Genomic DNA, 15,765 nt, shown 5'->3' on the forward strand with positions numbered 1-15,765 from the left:
CTTACTGCCCCGCCCCAGCACTCACTGCCGCCCCCTGGCGGGCCCAGTGCCCCCCAACACGCAGCTTCCACCCCACCCCATGCTTTTCTTCTCTCCATTTCACTGCATTTTAAAACATTTTCTGGTTCTGATGAAAGGTCAGCAAGTTGAAATGCCCGATGCACTTCACAGAAGTGTCCCAAATCCTGGATATTTCCAACACCTTTGTGTTGTCTGAAGTTCGGATTTTCAGTGCATTTATATCTGGTAAAGTTCTTTCACAGACAGGCTCACAAAAAGCTCTCCACACAAACCAGAAAATTGATTGTTTTAATGGACGCAGCTAGTTTTATACAAGAATAATTTTGGAATGCTATGCTCTATAATGGCAAGGGCAGGAAGCGGGGATGACACCATGTAGACAATGTGAAGAGATCTGTATTAAAGTTTCAACTTGTTTCCTGAAAGTTTCCCATGAATATTCTTCTTTTTCGCTCCAACCTTGACTCCTTTGAGCTCTGCTTTCACTTGATCTTGTAAATGGGAGAAGAAGGCTTTTGATGAACGCAGACCCTTGTCTTTTCCTTCATCCTTTTCGTAATAAAAACAATATTAATCAATTTTTTAAATGCTGTATTTTTTCTTGCAGTGAATTACAGTGCTAGGATTTACTGGATGAACAGTGTTATGTGGTTCAGGCATCAGGAATGCATGCAATGGGGGAGATTGAGGGAATTACTAATTTAATGAATCAAAATACTAAGTCTAATTAAGCAAGTAAACTGATCCAGCAATCAGATCGTGCTGTAAATGGTGAAGATAAGTATTTCACATTTCAGCTATTCAAGATCCCACCATCTACCCGGGGCACGGTCTCTGAAGGTATCCCTGAAGCTGATAGAATATGTTCATTCTCTGTATTTTCTGTTTTTTCTTTTACTTTGAAGCAACTGTGATCTAATGGGAGATGATAGAGGATTTGAAATCACATGGAGCTAGCTCGATTGGCTATAATGTAAATGAAAATCTGTTGAGAGCCAATTCAATTGGTCATTACACTGGGACTCATGGTGATTTACTGTCACTGGGGAGCAATTATACAACGGAAATAAAACACTGCAAAGTGGAGTTCACTTCCTCTCTTCAATCCACACAATGCTGGGATTGTACAGCAGCTCTGATGATAATCACTGTCTGCACTCACCTTCAGCAACACCACCTTTCCCTGCAGACTCAGTTTCTTTGTTTTCTCAGCATTCATTTCCTTCTCTCGTTTGCTGCTCAGCTTCACATTCTGCTTCTCCAGCTCTTTCTGCCGCGTCTCTCTTGCCTGTAGTCGCAGTCGCTTCAGCTTCTTCTTCTTCCTCCTCTCCCGCTTCTTGTCAGTGGGTGTCTTCTCACCCTCTCCCTGCAGTGCTCCAGCTCGGCCCTTCCCCTGTAATTGTCACCAGTCAGCACAACTCCAGCACCAAGCACATTCCCGCTCTCGCCAGCTCCAACATCCAGCCTCACAGAGGGGCTGCAGTCGAGTAAACCATGTGTGACACCTGAGCTCAGCCCCAATCACACCCAAAGTGCACTGGATCACTTTCCAGCAGATCCACTGACCTCACAAGGAGGGACTCACACTCATCAATGGCCACCCCACACCAGCTCAGCTGAAAACTGGAGCTCAGTGTCGCTCCAAGAAGCATTCACCCCCATTACCTCTTTGTCTTGCTCTGCTTTCATCTCTTACCTTGACCTCCTCCGGTGCCAACAGTGTGGCGTCACTGACATTGACCGGAGCCACCTCCTCCATGTTGATGGAGGGCAAGTTGGAAACCACCTTCATCTCAGGCACCGGCTGGAAAAATAAACATGTACTGTTAAAGCCAGACCCAGAATGGCCGAGTTCATGCCCACAACACCCCATCAACACAGACCCCTCACAGACGGGGAGGCTCGGATGGCGTCCCACCTCAGTCTCACGGTACGGGGACTTTTAAACAGAGTGGGGGGTATTCAGTGGGGAGTATTCAGTGGGGGGGGTATTCACAGTGGGGAGGTATTCACAGAGGGGGGTATTCATAGTGTGGTGGGGGACATTCACAGTGGGGGTTATTCACAGTGGGTGGGTATTCAGTGTGGGGGGGGGGGATATTCATAGTGGGGGTTATTCACAGTGGGGGGGTATTCACAGTTTGGGGGGGTTATACACAGTGTGGTGGGGGATATTCGCAGTGGGGGTATTCACAGTGTGGTGGGGGATAATCACAGTGGGGGGGTTATTCACAGTGGGGGGGTGGTATTCACAGTGTGGTGGGATATTCACAGTGGGGGGTATTCACAGTGTGGTGGGGATATTCACATTGGGGGTTATTCACATTGTGGTGGGGGATATTCACAGTGGGGGGGTATTCACAGTGTGGTGGTGGATAATCACAGTGGGGGGGTTATTCACAATGGGGGGTGGTATTCACAGTGGGGGTTATTCACAGTGGGGGGTGGTATTCACAGTGGGGGTATTCAGTGTGGTGGGGGTTATTCAGTGGGGGGGTGGTATTCACAGTGGGGGTATTCAGTGTGGTGGGGGTTATTCACAGTGGGGGTTATTCACATTGTGGTGGGGATATTCACAGTGTGGTGGGGAAAATTCACAGTGGGGGGTATTCACATGATGGGGGTAGCTGCAGTCAATCTCCATTTTACAGCAAATGAGGGCTCACAAAACAGTTGTGTGGATGATTAAATTTCTCTTGGTATAACGATGCTGTGAACTGCTGTGTTGGACTAACATCTGTAGCAGCACAAACAGTGGACGCAGTCATTGACAGATAAATGAAGTCAGAGTAAACTCCAGTGGTTTGTAATGTTGGGTTTTGGTGCTGGTACCGGTGAAGTTCCACAGCACCCGTCTGAAACAACTCCATTTCAACAAAAGTGATTATTATTTTTATCATCTTGGTCTGAAATCTCTCTCCTAACTTGGTGAAGAATCCAATCTCTTCACTCACATGGTTACTGGTCACGTTACAGCTTACCCGAGTGCCCACACTGCATGTGCTAACTTGCATTCTGAAATATCCAACCACAGGTGTACCAAGGCTGGTCACAACGTTTTAAGAGTCAAGCCAAGAGTGTTTTATTGACATATGTCCCGAAACGGAACAATTACATACTTACAATGCCATGTAGGGCCTGGGATTGACTTGCAGGGCTGCTGAGCACAATGAGGTTCACTTAGCAGGTAACAGCTGGCAGCATCGATGTAGCACTCTCCGATGGCGTAAAAAACCCGTACAAACTATCTCCATACCTTCTTTGGTGTTACGTTATTTCATTACTCACCGGTTTAGGGGTGAAGTGGAAGTTGGAAAGTGCATCCAATTTGAGGAATAAAGAATCCATCTTTTTCTGGATCTCTGTGTACTGCTGGTTTTCCTCCACTTCTGATTTTTGCTGCAGTGATGAGGATAGAAATAAAGAGTAGACATCACCTCTCTGATACAGGATCACCGTCACTCAATACTGGGGTCAGACCCAGGACCATTCTCTGCCTTGAGAGCAAGCTCATAGTCCTTTGCCCATTTTAACATAAGCCTTACCAAAATCCAATCACAGTAATTGAAGCAGTAAATTCCACCTCTAGTTGTGTTTTTGTAGTTGTAAATTTTAATCAATAATGCTTTAAGTTGTCCCGTCTCCCAGTCCCTGAAGGTGTGACTCTACCTGGGGTACAGTCCCTGAAGGTGTGTCTCTACCTGGGGTACAGTCCCTGAAGGTGTGAATCTACCTGAGGTACAGTCCCTGAAGGTGTGAGTCCATCCAGGGTAAATGCCTAAAAGTGCTGACTCTCTCCAGGGTACAGTTTCACTTTTAAATCTGTTTACTTTGTTGTCGAAGATTTGCAGTTTCTTACCTGAGTTTGCTTTTGATATTCTTGCTCATAGACTTCGGCCAGACTTAGTTTACTTTTCTCATGGTCCAAAGTAAGTCGTTTTTTGTATTCAAACGTCTCTTCTTTGGGCTTTTCCTTACGCAAGACATCATCCCACGCCTGTGGAGAGCGAACACATCACTTAGCCATCAGCACTTGATTCTCAAACAACGGTCCACTGCCAACGTCCACAGAGCAGAAGCACGATCAGGAACGCTGGACTCTGCAGATTCCAGTGCGGTGGATATCGAGGTACAGTCCCTCTTAGTCACCTACATCAAACAAGCTGGTTCCGAGTTAACAGCAAAGTAGTACTGACCTGGTCTTTAATCCTCTGGATAATGATATCCTCCAGTTGAAGTGTAGTCTCCTCAGTGATGACAGGCGCTGGGGACAGACACAGACTCAGTACTCGACAGACCATAACACGGTGTTGCTTTCCCGGCAAGTCACCCCCCAAGCACCCCAACATTCCCACAGAATAACTAAACTCCTCGCCCCCATCTCCTCAATGATTACGCATGGGACTCACCTTTCCTGACCGCATGATCAAAGTGAAGGTCCTCTTCCAACAAGCTGTTCTCAGGCCGTTTCTGAGCTGTGACCTCTCCCAGGAGCTGCCATGGCTTCTGCCCCAAGGCAGATTTCTCCAGCTGCTGAATGTGCACTTTCAACTATAGGGAGCAAACCACAGCAGGTTAGCGATTGAATTACGTGGAAATTAGAGACTGGACCCCTTAGAGGAGTAATTGGATTGAGGGGTTTATTCTAGACCAATTAACCCATGCTGGTGCTAACTCTGCATACTCTGGATGCTAATCCATGTCACAATCCCGTTCCTTTTATTGCCAACAAAATCTGTCCTTAAATGTTGACCTGGTCTCTGCTTCAATCACCAATTCCAGAAGAAAAACAACACAAAACGCTGATGTAACTCAGCGGGTCAGGCAGCATCTGGTTACTTGTTTCAACAGTAATTACAGCCTCAATCCAAGTAGAATTCTCCTATTCGATTCTTCGGTTAACTATCTCCCTTCCATCACAAGTTTGTCTTTACTCTGCACCAGCCTTCAATAATTCCAAATACTTCCACTGAATCCCTCCCTCTCTCTGCACCCACCCACAAAATGTAAAGTACTCATTATCCAATTGAAATGTCAATCCACTGATTCACTCCCAAAACTCTGCAATCTCTGTACGACTCCCATGACCTTATGACAAGCTTCAGTTAATGTCAGGCCATATACCCTGTGTTTGAATCATAATACTCACCTTTTCTTGGCGTTTTTCGAAGTTTGATTTTTCCACTTCCAGCTTCTTTCCTTCTATCACCCTGGTCAGGTCATCTTCCTCACCGTCATCGGAAAGATCAAAGCTAACTTTCTTGCCCTTGGCCCTCTTGGCCACTCTGCCATTCTCCACCACCACCTTCTCCTGGTCTCTGGGTCATGGAAGAAACCAATTAATACAACGCTGTCTTCATCATCTGCAGACGAGTGCGTTGATCATCTCTTTACAGGTTGTAGTGTTAGAAGCCCGGCGTTACGTAGAAAACCGACGTTATGTAGAAATCAGGCGTCATGTAGCAACCCGGCGTTATGTAGAAACCCGACGCTATGTAGTAATCCTTGTCATCCCGCATTTGATTCAAATCAAATTCTTCAAGATGATGGGCAGGTAATGTGCAACTGACCAATAGCGGATCAGGGTACCTCCTACCCGTCTCCAGGGAACAAAACACAAAATACTAGAAATTAGCATTAACTTGCTAGTAGGAACTAGCAAGATGCTCGATAATTGAAATAAAACAAAAAATAATGGAAATATTCAGCAAGTTGGACAACGTGAAGGAAAAACCAGAGTTGTTATTTTGGTGGTTTTCCTCTCCTCAAATGCTGCCTGATGAGCTGGGTATGACCAGCACTCATTGTCTTTGCTCCTATGCTGCAGGTACCAAGGATCTGGCCTTGGTCTTCAGGTGCCCCAGTCTTCACACCTGTCACTGATCTCAGGGATGTGTAGGAAGGAACTGCAGACGCTGGACTAAACCGAAGATAGACACAAAAAGCTGGAGTTACTGACTCATTGAGTTACTCCAGCTTTTTGTGACTGATGTCAGTGAGCTGAACAGTATGTGAACAGGAGCACGGTTTTAAGAGCATGTTATTCAAGAGCAGTGCAGATAGAAGAGAAAAGTTGTTAGCTCCCCCACACGGACCAAACTATAAAACAAAGCGGCTGCAAAGATACGTTGAGCAGCACATTAGGTGCTCATAGAATCACTTAGCATGGAAACAGACTCTGATCAAACACCTGCTACTGAATCCTCATGCAGTCTAATACCACTCACCAGCATCACGCCTGGACCTTGCATTTCTAGAGAATGAAGTGGATGAGGGGTAATTGGATTAAGGGGTTTAAAATGCCACCACACAATGGCAGTGTTACATTGCCATGCACCATCTTCCTCAAGAGAGAATGAGGCCTCTCGGACAGGGCATCAGGAGTGTTGACTAGAGGTGGTGCCAGTGTCTGCCTTATGGAGCAAAAGAAATGGAGAAAGTGACTTGGGAACATACTCATCCAGAGTAGTGTCATCCTCTAATTCTCTCCGCTTTAGTTCCCGTTTTGCCTCTTTGCCATCTTCTCTTCCAGGTTCCTCAATTGGGTCGAAGAAATCCTTGTACTGCAGGTTCCTGGAACTCTTTGTCTGGCCGGTAACAAACAAAATTGAAATAAGTAAAACAATTTCACAGGGCTCCTTATTTGCAATTTATGTGAGAGACCATAACTGTGACACCCATCCATTTGCCAATCCCATGGGCAGGACAGACAGCCAACCTGTTCTCAGATCTTTGTCAAATGGAGGGATATGGATCACAGGTACAGCTTATGTTTAGTTCAGACATTGTAGGCTGCACTGTTCTATGTGCTAAATGATGTACAAATTGTATCCACTGGCTGTAGAACAAGTCACATCAGCCTACACCTGATCCTGACATTGAGATGACCCATATCTCTATGTCTTTGGAGATGTGCAATGTATTGTTACAGTACCCTGCAAGGCCTCTTTAGCAGAGTCTGCTATCACAAGGTTAGGATGCCCAATTCAAGCCTATGCTCGGAGGCACAGTGGATTGTATGAGTTCAGTTGTCCAACAGTGTGCCCCGTTCCACTCTGGCTCTCCAGTCCAGGTCGGTGATATTTATTGGAGAGATCAGCCATGAATGAATGACGGAGTAGTTTTGATAGGCTATTTCTGCTTATATCAACTTATGAAAGATGTTTTTAAGCTGGAGAAGTGCAGAGAAGATTTGCAAGGATGTTACCAGGACCAAGGGCCTGAGCTACAGGGAGACGTTTGACAAGCTCGGACTTTATTCACGGTGTGCAGCAGACTGAGGAATGGTCTTATCGAGGTGTATAAAATCATGAGGGGAATAGAACAGGCAAATGCACAGTCTTTTATTCAGAGTAGGGGAATCATGAACATGAAGACATAGACTCAAGGTGAGAGGGGAAATATTTAATGGGAACCTTGCGGGGGGCGGGGACTTTTCAGACAAAGGGTAGTAGGTACATGGATCAAGCTGCCAGAGGAGGTAGTTATGGCAGATGCTACATGGTTAGGAAAGGTTTTAGCGGGATATGGGCTAAATACAGGCTGGTGGGACTAGTACAGATGGGGCATCTGGGTCGTCATGGACAAGTTAACCCGAAGGGCCAGTTTCCACACTGTGTATCTCTGAAGACTCTACCAGGAGCAGAGTGAAGTTTGTGAGATTACCTTTTTCCTGGTATTTGTTTTTATAATTTCTTCATCCTCAGAGAGAATATCTTCAAAATAATCTATGCCATCTTCATCATTCTTTTCACTATTTCCTTCTTCCTTTTCAGCTTTCTCTAAAAAAGCTTCCATTTCTGAAAGTTTGAAAAATTTATCATCCAGGTCCGAGCTTGGGAGTTTGGGGGTCTTTTCTTGCAGTTTAGTCCTTTTCACAAACTCATCAATGTCAAAGTTGATGTCGGAGTCTTCATCACTAAGCTCTTCAGATTGGCCTTTTTCATTAACTTCCTCAGATTTTAACTCTCTCTCTTCATCACTGTCCTCCCCTGCTTCAGAATCATCTTCTATTTCAAACTCCTCTCCAGGCGTATCGATCTCTGTCTCTTCCACTCTATTCACTCTGCTGAGATTGTCTCGCACGAGACAAGCAACTGCCCCTTTAAAATAGTTCAAGACAGAATGATTCTGTAATTCAATCTCCTGCCAGATCTGCTCTTCATCAAATTGTTCTACAACCAACTCATTCAAAGGGCTCCCAACAGCCCTGTCCGCCTCCTGTGTCTTCTGGAAATCATACAGCTCCTTCGTGAGACTAGTGAACTCTGATGCCAATCCTTCCTGTACACTGGGAGTCAGAGAAGACCGTGTTAATCACACATTCTCACCAGTAATGGTCATGTCCCAGCTTTTACACATTTCATTCAAGTGTGTTTCAGGCACACACCATATGGCAGGCTTGTGTTCAGTGTAACAGTCCTGGCTGGCACTTCATGAGATTCATAATCACCAGTTTATGAAACCTGGTCATTGCTGCCCAACCACAGTCAAAGAGCCCCAAATCCATCTAAATAATCCATCTTCCTCTTTGATCTAAACCCCTCCCCATCTTGAAACCCATTCTTACCACACACCCCCATAGCTCCCTCTGCAACCATACCCGCAGTCAATCCCCATGCGCTTAGATATTGGCCCCAAATTCCCAAACAATTACAACATTTAGAAGCCATTTCAAAAGGTTAATGGATAGGAAGGTTTGAGGGATACAAGACCAAATTACAGGAAAATTGAAGTAGCTGATGAAGGCATCTTTGTCAGCATGGACAAGTTGGGCTGAATGGCCTGTAAATGTCATGGACTTCTGCAGTTTCTGTGCTGCATAACTCCATGACTTGATAATATCTCAATGAAACGTTGAAAATTCTTCTGGAAATTCTCTGTCGAGTGAATGCAAGGTTATGTTTCCCTCGCTGAAGTGCCAGAACCAGGAATCGGTGTCCCAAAATAAGGAAAATAGACACAAAATGTTGGAGACCTTCAGCAGGACAGTCAGCATATCTGGAGAAGACTGGGGTCATCCATTCAGATCAGTATTAAGGGTCCCGGCCAGAAACGCCACAGATGCTGCCTGACCCGCTGACTGAGCTCCTCTGGAACTTTGTGTCCTTTAGGAATTGATCGACGTTTAGGTTTTTTAAAGGGGACGGTGCAGGTGATCCCCATCGCTCCCTGCCCTATCTCTCCTCCTCCCGGCTATCTGAACAGGAGTGCGGGCCTCTCCACCGCCCTCTCCATCTCCCAGCCCCGCTACCTGAGCAGCAGTGCGGGCTTCTCCCCCATTCCCTGCCCCCTCTCCCGGTTCCCTGCTCCCCGGCCCTTCTACCTGAGTAGCAGTGCAGACTGAGCTCCCCCGTTCCCTCCCCCCTGTCCCCGCTACCTGAGCAGCAGTGCGGCCCTCTCCCCCGTTCCCTCCCCCCTGTCCCCGCTACCTGAGCAGCAGTGCGGCCCTCTCCCCCGTTCCCTCCCCCCTGTCCCCGACTACCTGAGCAGCAGTGCGGCCCTCTCCCCCGTTCCCTGCCCCCTCTCCCCCGCTCTCTCCCCCTCTACCTGAGTAGTAGTGCGGGTTTCTCCCCCGCGCTCTCCAGCCGCTGCACGCATCTTCCCAGCGCCGCCATCTTGGCGGAGTCACGGCGCCGGGGTCCCCGGAACAAACATTCCGCTGCCGGAGGTTCCGGCCCCTGGTTCCCGCGGAAGAAACGTTCCGCCCGGTTTCCCGCCGTTTGGATGTCCCGCGGCGGAGCGCCGCCGGGTCGGGCCTGGCCTCGGGCGCTGGGCCTTAGGCCTCCCGCTTCCCTCACGTCCCCCAGCCAGGGGGGGCTCTCCGGAGTCTCCCGGGCGGCCCTTCGGCCCGGCTGATGAAGACTAGCCCAGGTAGGCTGCCTGTGGGGTAGCGGCGGGTAGACGCAGGGAGAGCCCGGGCTGGAGCTCGGCCTCCCCGGCCTGGGTGGGGCAGGTACTGCCCGCCTCACCAGCCATTCACCACCTGCCCTGCCCTGCCCTGGGCACATCTGGCACTAAGCTGGGCTGGGGGCAGGGAGTTCAGAGATTGCTGAATGAATTGGACCTCTCTCTGCAGATCAAACTTGGCCGAAATATTTACACTGGATTTACCGAACTGTCAGATCACTTTAGAAACAAAGTAAGAAATGGAGATACTGGTTTTACAAAAATGGCACCGAGTTGGAGCAGCCCAGTTGGCCAGGCAGCATCTCTGGAGAACATTGATAGGTGATGTTTCGTGTCGGGATCCTTATTCAGACTCATGGGTTCCCAGCTGAAACATCACCTGTCCATGTCTTCAGAGATGCTGCCTGACCCGCTGAGTTGCTCCAGCACTTTGTGTCTTTTTTAATCAGATCATTTCCCCCAACTGGTTTATGGAGGCGTTATTGCTCCACAAAGACACCCCTTCACCCAATCTCATTGAGCTTTGTGTAACACATTAACATAGAACTGTACAGCACAGGATCAGGCACTTTGGCCCGTAATGTCTGTGCTACACATGCTGGCAAGTTAAACGAATCCCTTCCGCTTGTACACGATCCACATTCCTGCATATCCATTTGCCTATCGAAAGGCCTCTAAAACAGCACTATTGTACCTGCCCCTCCACTACCCTGCAGCATGTTCCAGGCACTTACTAATCTCTGTGTAACAAACTTGCCTCTGCATATCTCCGTTAACCTTTTCCCTCTTACCTTAAAGCTATGCCCCTAGTTTTTTACATTTCCATCTTTGGTTCTGTCAACCCTATCTATTCCTCTTATAATTTCTTATATCTCTACCTCCTAATCCAGGCAGCATCCTTTTGTATGGGGACAACCAGAACTGTTCCTCAATGTCCCGACCCATAAAAGCAAGCATGCTGTGTGCCTTCTTTAGCACGATTATCTACTTTTGTTGCTACTTTCAGGAAGATGTAGACTTACAACCCAAGAATACTGTTAAAGGTTCTCCCATTAAGTGTATACTTTCACTTTGCATTTGACCTCCTGAAATACAACAACGCCTGGATTAAATTCCATCTGTTATTTCTCCACCCATATCTGTAATTGATTTTTTTTCTGCTGTATCTTTTGACAGCCTTCTTCACTCTTCACAATTCCACTAATTTTTGACGGGGAGCTGAGTTACTCCAGCTTTTTGTGTCTACCACTAATTTTTGTGTTGTCTGCAAACTTACTAACTAACCCATCTACATTTTCATCCTAGTCATTTATATGAATCAAAAACAACAGAGGGCCCAGCACTGATCCCTGTGAAACACCGTTGGATACAAACTTCCAGCCGAATAACAACCTTCCACCACAACTTGCATGAGTAAGCTAGTTCTGAATCCAAACTACCAAGTCATTGTGAACCCCTTGCATCTCAATCTTCTGGATCTACCCTATGACAAGAGATTTTGACAAATACCTTGTAGATAATATTCACTGCCCGAGCCTCATCAATAATCTTCATCACCTCCTCAAAATCTAAATCATTTATAAGACATGACCTGTCCCACACTAAATCATGCTAATTCTCCCCAAACAGGCCATTCTTTTCCAAATCCAAGTAAATTCTATCCCGAAGAATGCTACCCAATGTCCAATTATCCTTATTTCCTTTCTTAAACAAAGGAACAATCTCGGCTACTCTTCAGTTCTCCTGGAACTCACCTGTAGCTAGTGAGAATAAATAGATCTTCGTCAAGGCTCCAATTTTTACTCTCTCAATAGGCTGTAATGGATCCCATCAGGCTACGAGGACACGTCCACCTTAATGCCCTTCAAGAGACCCTACACCACCTCTGTTGTGAGCTCCAAATGCCCAGCATTTTGTGCCTTGCCTATATCCTCTGAGTTATTCTCTCCCAAGTTACCCTCTTGTTTTTAACATATGAATAAAATGCCTTGGGATTCTCTTTAATCTTCATCTGAATTCTTTATTGTATTGTTACACGGAATACAAGTCAAGTCTTGTCGAAACATAAAGTGCTAGAGTAATTCAATGGTCAGACAGTATCTCTGGAGGACATGGATAGGTGATGTTTCGGGTCAGGGTTCATCTTCAGACTGATTGTAGGGAAGAAAAAGCTGGGAAATTTGTGGGGCAGGAAAAGCCTGGCAAGTGATGTGAATACAGTTGTGGGGGTGATGTTAATTGGCAGACGGACAGACAAAGGCTTGAGATAAAGGAAATAGACAAAAGAGTGCTGGATAAGTAGATGAGGAGTGAAATGTGAAGCTAGAGGATGGGATATAGGTGAATGGGATAGGAGGAAAGAGGACGGGAGAAAGAAAAAAAAGTAAAAAGTGGTGGGTGGTGGGGAAAAATGGGTATGCACCTGGATGGGGCACAGGGAAGAGAGGGGGGAAAGAAGGGAGGGGATGGTATCCAGAATTTGAGAATTTAATGTTCATGCAATTGGTTTGTAAGCTACCCAAATAATCTACACTGTTTGTCTAGTTGCACATGGCCTCACTCAGGCAATGGAGGAAGCCCAGGACAGAAAGGTTGGTATGGGAATGGGAAGGGGAGTTAAAATGGTTGGTAAGTGGGAGATCCAGCAGACCTAGATGGATCGAACGCAGGTGTTTGGTGAAACAGACGCCTCATCTCACATGGTTTGCCGATGTAAAGAAGGCCGCATGGGGAACACGGTGCTGGGTGGAACCAGATGAGGGGAGAGATGATGGGCAGAATCAATCCCTCTCACTTTCTATAAATCTTTATAATGACACCAGATCCTTCCTGTAGTGTGACGACCAGAACTAAACACAATACTCCCATTGTGACCTGACCACTGCTGTGTAAAGCTGCCACATGACATCCCGACTCTTAACCTCAATGCATCTGCCAATAAAGGCAGGGTAACTAATAAAGGAGATTTATTCTGAAGAAGGGTCTCGACCTGAAACGTCACCCATTCCTTTTTCCAGAGATGCTGCCTGTCCCGCTGAGTTACTGCAGTATTTTGTGTCTATCTTTCAAATAAATGCTGACTTTAGTTCAGCATTCAACACAATAGTCCCCAGCAGACTGGTTGAGAAGCTGCTGGAACTGGGGCTTAGCACCCCTCTGTGTGCCTGGGTCCTGGACTTTCTCACTGCCAGGCCCCAAGTGGTCAGGATGGGGGAACACACATCTAGCTCCCTCACCCTGAACATAGGATCCCCCCAGGGCTGCGTCCTTAGCCCCCTACTGTACTCCCTGTACACACATGACTGGGGCCAGGTTCAGCTCAAACTCCATCATCAAGTTTGCTGATGACACTGTGGTGGTGGGCCGGATCTCCAACAACGATGAGAAGGCCTACCGGGAGGAGGTGGCTGATCTGGCACTCTGGTGTCAGGACAATAGCCTCCTCTTGAATGTCACTAAAACAAAGGAGCTGATTGTGGACTTCAGAAGGGCTAAACATCCAAGGACATACACGCCACTGGAGATAAATGGGTCTATTGTGGATAGGGTGAGCAGTTTTAAATACTTGGGAGTCCGCATCGCAGAGGATCTGACGTGGGCAACGCACATTGCCGCACTGGTGGGTAAAGCTAAGCAGCGCCTTTACCACCTTAGACAACTGAGGAATTCAGAGTGTCTCTGAGGATCCTTCATTGCTTCTACTCTGGGGCTGTAGAGAGCATCCTGTCCGGCAACATTACAGTCTGGTTTGGGAACAGCTCTGCCCAGGACAGGATGGCCCTGCAGAGAGTAGTGTGTTCGGCAGAACGCACCATGGGAACTACACTCGTCCCCCTGCAGGACCTATACATCAGGAGGTGCAGATCCAGAGCAAGCAAGATCATGAGGGACCCCTGCCACCCCAGTAACGGACTGTTCCAGCTGCTACGGTCAGGCAAACGCCTCCGCTGTCACGCTGTGAAAACGGAGAGGATGAGACGGAGCTTCTTCCCACAGGCCATCAGGACTGTCAACTTTTATAACCCCAGAGACTAAATTTTTGTCGACACTAATAGTAACTTATTAACTTTATTTATATGCTGTAACTGTAATTCTTTTTGTGCACAACCCGCAGGCATTGCCACTTTCATTTCACTGCACATCGTGTATGTGTATGTGACAAATAAATTTGACTTGACTTTACTTGACTTGAAAGGAGTTGGAACTGCGACTGGTGACTGCATCAAGAAATGAAAGGCAGACCTTTCATAAGCAGAACGATTAACAGCAAATCATTACATCAGTGGTGCTGAAAAATGGGCGCAGTAGGGGGAAATTAAAAGCTGGACCTCCTGTCCATGGGTATTTGTCGTTCTGTAACCCATCTTCATTCGAAGTCTTCATTTATCCATCAGTCTGAAGAAGGATACTGACCCAAAACGTCACCTATCCATGTTCTCCAGAGTGTAGGAAGGAACTGCAGATGCTGGTTTACACCAAAGATGGACGCAAAATGCTGCAGTAACTCAGTGGGACAGGCAGCATCTCCGGATAGAAGGAATGGGTGACGTTTCTGGTCGAGACCCTTCTTCGTTCTGAAGAAGGATCTCATAACCGAAGAAGGGTCTGGATCCGAAATGTCACCCATTCCTTCTATCCAGAGATGGATGCTGCCTGTCCCACTGAGTTACTCCAGCATTTTGTGTCCATGTTCTCCAGAAATGGTGTCTGGCCCTCTGAGTTACTCCAGCACTTTGTGCCTATTTATCCTTCGATTTTGACTTGCCCCATGACAGGCACTGGTCCCACGGTGTCCTGTACCTTGGTGTTGCAATGAATCTCTGCAAATCCCATCCCGCGGGTGCTTTTCAGGATGATTAAAGCCGTGGAGGCGTCAATGCTAATAGCTCCTAAGTTCCTTCAGCAGAGCTGCCCACTCGACATTAAAACGCAAAGCCCAATTGCGCCCACTCTGATGATAAACCATGCACCAACCCGGGCTCCAGGCGTATTATTTACCATTCAGGATCGTGGGTGGTAATGCTGATATCACGCCTTGTAGAGAGCACCCCGGAATCTGAATGTGTAACGTGACTGCTGTATTCAGATTACCGGGTATCGATGTGCATGCCCTATCCAGGGTAGGGGGCTCCATGCACTGGCGAGGGAACACAAAGGAAGTGAGCGGGAGGCGGCCACACAGGTAAGGGGGCTGCGGGCGGGCACACAGGTAAGGGGGCAGCGGCCAGGGAGGCACACAGGTAAGGGGGCAGCGGCCGGGGGGGGGGGGGGCACACAGATAAGGGGCAGCGGCCGGGGGGGCACACAGGTAAGGGGGCAGCAGGCGGCTGGCTGGGCAATGCCCGCAGCGATGTCCAGTAAAAGCTGCCCACTCGGTGGCGCCTGGAGCCCGAGGTGTTCCCGGACCCGGGCAGCGATCTGCTGGTGCAACCGGAGATGCCCCGGTGCACCAGGCACACGGTGGAATCAATGCATTCGGTGCAAACAATTAATTCAATGCGTGCAACGAATCCGGTACCGAGTGCAGGTCGGTACAAACAAACCGGTGCGAGCATTGCTCGGTGGAATCAATGAAGCTCGGTGCATCAATCCGTTGCAGAGCTGCAGTCTGTAAGCGCTCGGTGCAATGAATCCGATGCAGACTGCACCCCCTGAATGCGCTGTACAGCGCGGCCACTGACAGTGGGTGGGTGGGAGGGCGGGGGTCGTGTTTACCAACACGACGTTGCTCGAAATTGTGAGGCTTTTGTGAACGAGGATATTATGAAATCGCACGTTGGTGTTTATAGACGAGTGGTGTGGTTCTGCATCGGGACAGCGACCGCACTTCAGAAA

The 15,765-nt window shown here is 47.7% G+C and overlaps 2 protein-coding genes across 7 annotated transcripts in view; one reads left to right on the forward strand and one right to left on the reverse strand.

Annotated features, from left to right (window-relative positions):
• Positions 1-319: 319 nt before the first annotated feature.
• On the reverse strand, positions 320-9,705 carry mphosph10 (M-phase phosphoprotein 10 (U3 small nucleolar ribonucleoprotein)). The gene is made up of 11 exons (XM_078430041.1): positions 9,571-9,705; positions 7,687-8,311; positions 6,478-6,608; positions 5,171-5,339; positions 4,431-4,572; positions 4,218-4,285; positions 3,881-4,018; positions 3,310-3,420; positions 1,718-1,825; positions 1,184-1,414; positions 320-570 (listed from the first exon to the last, which is right to left on the reverse strand). The coding sequence occupies exons 1-11, from the start codon at positions 9,636-9,638 to the stop codon at positions 421-423; spliced, it is 1,941 nt and encodes a 646-aa protein (XP_078286167.1). The 5' UTR covers positions 9,639-9,705; the 3' UTR covers positions 320-420.
• An 86-nt stretch (positions 9,706-9,791) lies between these two features.
• The window catches only part of LOC144610979 (amyloid-beta A4 precursor protein-binding family A member 2-like), a 30,233-nt gene continuing 24,259 nt past the window's right edge, over positions 9,792-15,765 (forward strand). For 5 of the 6 annotated variants that reach the window (XM_078430034.1, XM_078430040.1, XM_078430037.1 and 2 more), the window contains exon 1: positions 14,960-15,112. The gene's annotated coding sequence lies outside the window, so the exon portion shown is untranslated. Of the gene's footprint in view, positions 9,895-14,959; positions 15,113-15,765 lie in introns of those variants that run through there. The other variant, XM_078430036.1, reaches the window with a different exon arrangement.

The sequence above is a fragment of the Rhinoraja longicauda genome, chromosome 38 (assembly GCF_053455715.1).
Source record: "Rhinoraja longicauda isolate Sanriku21f chromosome 38, sRhiLon1.1, whole genome shotgun sequence".
Lineage (NCBI taxonomy): Eukaryota > Metazoa > Chordata > Chondrichthyes > Rajiformes > Arhynchobatidae > Rhinoraja > Rhinoraja longicauda.

Excerpts from the sequence above, each read along its gene's own strand:
- mphosph10 (XM_078430041.1), bottom strand. The coding sequence starts at position 9,638 with ATGGCGGCGCTGGGAAGATGCGTGCAGCGGCTGGAGAGCGCGGGGGAG. Across the intron at positions 4,573-5,170 it reads TCGAAAAACGCCAAGAAAAG|TTGAAAGTGCACATTCAGCA; the intron begins GTGAGTATTATG and ends TGCTCCCTATAG. Across the intron at positions 4,286-4,430 it reads TGATCATGCGGTCAGGAAAG|CGCCTGTCATCACTGAGGAG; the intron begins GTGAGTCCCATG and ends GTCTGTCCCCAG.